Source organism: Octopus bimaculoides, chromosome 4 (assembly GCF_001194135.2).
Source record: "Octopus bimaculoides isolate UCB-OBI-ISO-001 chromosome 4, ASM119413v2, whole genome shotgun sequence".
Lineage (NCBI taxonomy): Eukaryota > Metazoa > Mollusca > Cephalopoda > Octopoda > Octopodidae > Octopus > Octopus bimaculoides.
In genome coordinates, this window is record NC_068984.1 from 87,384,636 (window position 1) to 87,391,597 (window position 6,962).

A 6,962-nucleotide genomic window follows, 5' to 3' on the forward strand; every position below is an offset into this window, starting at 1 on the left:
AGTAACCAGTAAACATCGAAGAATCAACACCAAGAAGGAAAAAATATTATTTACATATATTTATTCGTTTGCCCGACATCAGTATTTAAGCCGCAGGGCAGAATTTGGGGGGAAGATTTTGGTTTTATCTACACATAGGGCGCACCGGTATCTAAAAGACCTACAGAGCAACGGTTCCGCAACTAGCTTTTTTGTAGTTTCAAAATGCTTTATTTTACAACTTTGAGATGTATTGTTATTGTTATGATTTTATCTTACTATAATCAACAACAAACACATTTCGTCAATATAAAAGTCTTTATTAGATTAAAAATAACATTATCAAAACATGAAGGTAAAACAGAACAAATATGCTTTGTTTTCTTCCAGCACCAATGTACTGTAGCCGTAGTCTTTCACCTTGTTCACCAACCGACCTTTCATCTGAAAAAAATCATTGGAATCATTCAGTCTCCATACACAAATTATTTCTTCGATTACTATCACAAACAGCAGTAGCTTTCTTTAACTGAATACACATCGTTGGTTGGTTAAAATTACCCAAGTACGACAACTTTAACACGAAATAACTTCTAAAATACGAAATGAAATTCTATCAAAAATGTTCAGACTAAACCGTGTTCTGCCTGAGAAATTACACCAGTATACGCCGTTTCAAACTGTTTAGTTAAAAAAATATTAACTAAAAAATCTGTGAGTCAAACTGAACAGATCCACGTAGGGTTATAAAAGTAGTAACTGTAATTAAATTTAAATGTAAACAGGCTTATTATTTCACTTATAAAAATAGGAAGTAAAAACAATTTTTGAGAATCAAAGCTTCGGTTTAATCGTCTAATGTAGCCAAGCTATTTCTTTATTCCTTTTTCGTCATCTTATCAAGTTAAAAAAAATGTTTTAAACGTAAGTAACCCAGATTATGAGTAAGAAACGCAACTGAATGGAAGTGGTGCAGCATGGAAATGAAACTAAGTATTACAAAAATTATTGCTGCTCATCAGTAATGGTCATCACATTAATATATAATGTATGCAATCTACAGTTATTCTTATTTTGATAATATTAATGAACAATATTTGCTATTTTGATTATACTAATTTTCATCATTTTAATAAAAAATGTACCTTGAAGAAAATTTAAGAAAATTTTGAAAATTTTCCTGTGCATATATCTCAAAAAATACTACCGAAGCCATGTAGTCTAAGAAATATTTCTTTTGCTGGTGTTGTATTCCATTGCAGCAAACTTGTCCCGATGTACTTTCTGGTTGGACTTGTGAAAATTATTGTTTTCGTGTTTAAGCTGAATAAATTGTTATAACGAGAAACAATTGCTGAGAATCAAATCTTTCTATACAGTTCGTATGTCGGCTTCAGTATTGGAAGTACGCGGATTTACACGTGACCGCTTTTAATGCAAATGATGTGCGCCATCTTTCACGCATGACATGCAACATAAAGCAGCGAAGTAAGTGACTGAGAGAATTGAAAACTGGCCTGTCGCCAGACTTTGGTGCATGCGGGTGCTTCAGAATATTCTGGGTGGGCACTAATTTGTAATAATGCTAAAGTAGAGTTTCGAAATAAGTGTATCGCTGTAAATCTGAAGGTGCACCATTGAATAGTGAGAGGGCAGTGCCGTCCAATTCACCCACTTAGCGAGAGTTATGATTGAAAGGGAGATTGACAAATTACGTTGGCTAATAAAATTAAACATGTTTGATCAAACTAGCATGGTTTTAGACTTTTTAAGCTTGTCCAACAACATGGCGAAGAAAGGTGAATTACTTTGATACGAACTATTTTGTCCTTTCATCTATGGAAAGTGGGGTGCGAGTTGGTTTATGTTACTTGAAGAACCACGACCGGAAGTGATAATAGTTTCCTAATATAACCGAATAGATTTACGGAGCTCCACTCCTGTATTATCGTTTCACTCCTCGCTCCTGCCCTCCCACCTTCATGGTTACTTCATAATGATATAATTTTGCTCGCCATCCTTTCATACATCTTAACGCTTCCCTACCTCGAAGAGTACAGTTATGAACTCCTTTAGGAACCACTGGCTTAGAGGCTTCCTCGTCTTGTGCATCTTATGTTTTAATATTTGAAGTCGTCACTATAATATCTCTGCTAAATTAAGCCACATTCTTACAAAATTGACTTCCTTATTATTAGAATATGATAATGACGTTCAATGTTAGTTCTCATTAATGATGTTAATTTTCCTCATTAATTCTTGTGAAATTTGATGTAGTTTCATGCATTTAAGAAATTATTTCTATGAATTCTCTAATAGTTTTTGTCGTTGTCTTCATTGTTACTTTCAGACTCCAGTAACAAGATGGCGAAATCGTTGACAGACAATGAATTATCAAACGTAAAATCCCCAAACATGCTGATAGCCGAAGAGGGATCATCGAATCATATATTCGATTCTTCTCGAATTAATGCTCGGAAGCTTTTGGAAGTGAGTACTGAACCCTCATCAACAGACGCGCCTGAAGGAGATCTCACTTTGGGTGATAAAATTGCAAATTTTTACGCCGATGACAATAATATGGCTCTTTATTGTGTATTGCCATTATTGATTCTTGTTTATGGTGGCTGCTCTGTTATATACTGCGTTCATAAATGTAGGAGGCATTTCAGAAAGAAAAATCGAACCGCAAGCACTAACCAATTATTAGGTGGAGATAATGTTTCTCTTATATCTGACGGTGGTGTTAACGGTCCTGCACCTAAGAAACGAAGACCAATATCTGCTCGTAGCAATCGTATAGCACCTGAACCAGAGATTAAACCAGAAACTGTTCATCCAAAGATCAAAATGTCTCCTAACGAACAAGTAAGAGATTTGCTCACCGACTACGAATTCTTTACATCATGGGTGATTGCACAGAAAACTGCAGATCTTCTCAAGTTGCACGGAGGAAAAAACCCTGGTTCTTCTATTAGTCCAACAGATTCAAATATTTCTCGAAGCTATGGAAGTGCAGTTGGAGGCAAAAAAAAGAAACTGGTATTTTTGTCCTAACTGATATATATATATACACATATTGTGTGTGCTGTATGCTCATATTGATATTTATTCTCTTTTAAATATTCTCTTCAATATTCAGTCAACATTCACATAAAACGATCACCACTTTCTTTCTAATACATAATAGCAACGTTCATTTGTTTGTGTAATTAATGATATTAAATGATATATCATCACCTACATTACTGTATCTATTTCGTTTTTCTTCTTTCATTCATCAAATTTTAGATATACAACATATAATTGGCAGACAGGTAGAATCGTCAAATACAATCAACTTCACGTTTTCTTCTTCAGGATGTCGGCAAAATAAATACTAATAGAGTACTAAGATTGATAATATCGATTTTATTCTACAAATTTAAAGTCGTATGCAAATGTTAGAAATCAATATTATATAATATATGCTTCTGGAACGGTATTTACATAGACCTGCATATATGTTACAATTGCATATTAATCGTGTGTGTGCGTGTGTGTCTGTGTGTGCGTGCGTGCGCGCGCGTGTATGTGCAGGGCCGGTCCCAGGAATTTTTCGAAGGGAGGGCACAAAGTCAGAATGGAATACAATTCCCGGAGAAAAGGACACAATAACATTATTTAGAAGGGTGCACTTCTTTTCTTGAGGAGGGAATGTACTCCTCAGTCCCTCCTCCTGGGTCCGCCCCTGGTGTGTGTGTGTGTACAAAACAGGGACAAATTAAACTTGTAGAAGACATGTAGCATATGTTACAAAAATAGGCTTTAAATCAAAAGATGATTTTTAAATTAAAAATCCAGCTATTTTATCGAATTATCACTTTTATGGTGCGACAATTGCATATAGACCAGCGAATACGGGTATGTAGTCAAAATGAATATTAACTTATCACTTTATTATTTTACCTAAAACTTGATATTTACCAGCTAATCTACGTGTTTCAGACACTCAAGTGGTTAATCTTTCAAGACTACGGCTTAGGCTCGCTAAATTAGGACCGAACTAGAATGGATTGATCCTTCCCCTATAGTTTCTAATTTTGTTCTAAACCAAACTTAAAGATACAAAGCTAGATTGCTGCATTATGTGAGTTCACTAATGTATAGCATTGTTACTTTAAGCCATTAAGATATACTAGTTAAATATTCTCTCCTGATCACAATCCTAAAGTAATTAAAAAATGCTTTTGTCTTAATTTGCATTTGTTATTTGTGTATAATCTTAAAGTAGAAACTGTACACAATGAAACCTTCCTTGCTTATGGTGCTGGAGAGCAGTAGAGTTTCTCTTTCTCATCTCCCCCCCCTCTCTCTCTCTCTCTCTCTCTCTCTCTATATATATATATATATATATATATATATATATACACACACTTATATGTCTGTGTATATGTATGTATGTATATGTGCATGTATGTATATATATATATACCGGAGTAAGCACATTTCTAACTAAACTGTCCGATGAACGGGAACGTGAAACTCCGGGTAACAGTTTTTTGTTATATTTCTGCTGCTTTTAAATAAAGTATATATATATATAGAGAGAGAGAGAGAAAGAGAGAGAGAGAGATACATGAGGATATATAAACCTCAGAGGGAGAGAAATATCCAAGACTAGACTGGTTGAATACCTTATAATACAGGCACACACATATATACATTATTATTATTATTAAGTTATGAGCTTGAATATCTATGCTGAAATAATTGCTTTATAATCTTTCTTCACAGTTCCATTGAAGATTGTAATTTATATTTTCTAAGTTGTCCTCACATCTATTTGGTGACATTGCGTGTGTGTAAAGAAAAATATCCTGAGATTCTAATAAAAGAAAAAAAAAGTGCATCACTCCTAGACATTCGTAGATTGTTTGTGTTCATTACCAGGTATCACGTTATAAAATAATCAGGATTACAATTGCTTAAATTGTATAAAATAATAGATGTAAACGAATCATAAGAACCGTCGATAACTTTAATTCAATCTATTAAAGAAGTATTGCTGCAAACATTTCTTATTATCTTCATAAATTATCATGAATTATTCATTTCTATTATTTGGTTAAAACGTGGGTGACACTTTTGTATATGGTAGAACCAAAATTTTTCAGTTCAAGCGGATCCTGTGAAAACTGTATTCAATACCATGTAATGCCAAAATACGTGCAAAAACAGTTAATAAGGAATTTTTGTTGCAGTGTTTATGCAACGAACTAAAACTGAGAATCAGAACATCTGTTAACAGAAGTTAATTCATATGAACCAAGCCTTCGTTTATAGCAGAATCAAGGTTCCTTTAGCACTATTAAATATGAACTTCATATTTAATGTTATAAGATGAAAATGATTGATAACTAACATATCTTGTGTATTAATTATTTTCTTTTCACTGTTGATGTACAAGTAATGAAAAGAAAAACGAGTCCGAACATGTTTGTAGAAATTCAAGAAACATTGGACGCTCTCTCTAAAGTATAAAACGTGTGGAACAAGTATGACAGACTGGAGTTTCGAATTATGGTTTAATTTCCGGTCCAGAAAAAAAAAGAGCCTCATTAAATCAAACATGCGACAAGGATGAATTTCCCTATTCATTATCAACTTTATTTCAGAAATGGTGGTAGAAGAATGGATATCATGTTTACAAATTTAATTAAAAAATTGTATCACAAAAAAAACGAAAGAAAAATGTTGACCTTTCCAATGGCCATGAAGAGTACTTCAGTTGGGTAGAAGAAGAATTCTTCCTAACTTGATGTGGGCTCATTTTCATTGAAGACTGAACTTTTCCTCACCTAAAAGGTGCTCCTCTTTGCGAAAGATAGGCATTTTTTTTCTTTTTTTCATAGGTGACTGTCTCCTCACTAAGCGTTTCATCTTTATGTGTAATGTACTCCTACTAACGTTATTTTATTTCCTTTTTCAACTGCTTCTTCTTTCGAATCTTTTTTTTTTCTTAAGAAGAATGTCAATCCGCTACGGCTTCCGCCTGTCCCCATCCTCATTGGTGAACGGTGTGGTATTGCTGTTGTAGCGACCGTGCGACCAGGAGATGGTGACGAAGGAATGGCTCCTTTAGCGCATCGCACAATCGGAACAAATATAAAAACAAATGATGGAATGAGGTAAAATGAATTAAGTGCCAACAAGAAAAGAGAGAGACTCAACCGGTAACAATGTATAAAAATAAGGTTCTATTGGTTATCAACTAGAATGTTTGTGTGTGAGTGAATGCGATATAATAAAACACAATATAAGACAGGCTGTTGTGTAAACAAAGTGTGTGTGTATACAAATATGTATATGTGAATGCAAGAGATACAGAGCATAGAAAACAGTCTATAAATAAGGACGTTAGGAGAAAGTCCAGACACAAGGATAAGAAATACCAGTTCGTATTCATGGTACACAGTGGTAGAGGTGCTGTACAAGAAGTCGTCGCCGTATAGCAGAGCCGGAGAAAAGATACTGTCGCTCGAGAAGTTGAGGCTACGATACTGCGACCGGTTACTTGGTACAGGAGGTCTCGCAGTTTGTACTCGCTGTTATTCATGGTGAAGCAATTCACACAAACAGTGTTGAGAGCACCTGTGTGGGTGCTGTTGGTGGTGTGTACGTAGAGACGTCGGTGTGTACGCTGACGACGAAGAAGCTGATGGTGGCGTCGAAGATGGAGTTTGCAGCAAGGTGTTGAATGAGTTGTTGGATCTCCATGAAACTGTGTCGAGTCGTCGCTGGAACTAGCTGGTGCTCTGTGGTCAGCGGCTAGACCTCAGAAGGTCTAAAGTCGCGACAAACTTTAGCAGCCAAATCTTTAGAGATGAGATAGTCGAATGCACTCGAAAAAATTTTTGTAATGCTATTCCTTTGGTGCAATCTTTCGCTTTGACTCTCAGAATTGTTATGCAGATCAGCTGGTTTTGTTCGTTAATTTCCGT

At 35.0% G+C, this 6,962-nt stretch overlaps 1 protein-coding gene across 1 annotated transcript in view; it reads left to right on the top strand.

The window, feature by feature from the left end:
- Positions 1-3,194, top strand: part of LOC106870210 (uncharacterized) — a 25,217-nt gene extending 22,023 nt beyond the window's left edge. Inside the window, exon 2 of the mRNA XM_014916215.2 lies at positions 2,330-3,194. Within this exon, the coding sequence (XP_014771701.1) occupies positions 2,330-3,036 (707 nt within the window). The 3' untranslated portion in view covers positions 3,037-3,194. The remainder of the gene's footprint in view (positions 1-2,329) is intronic.
- The last annotated feature ends 3,768 nt before the right edge of the window (positions 3,195-6,962 follow it).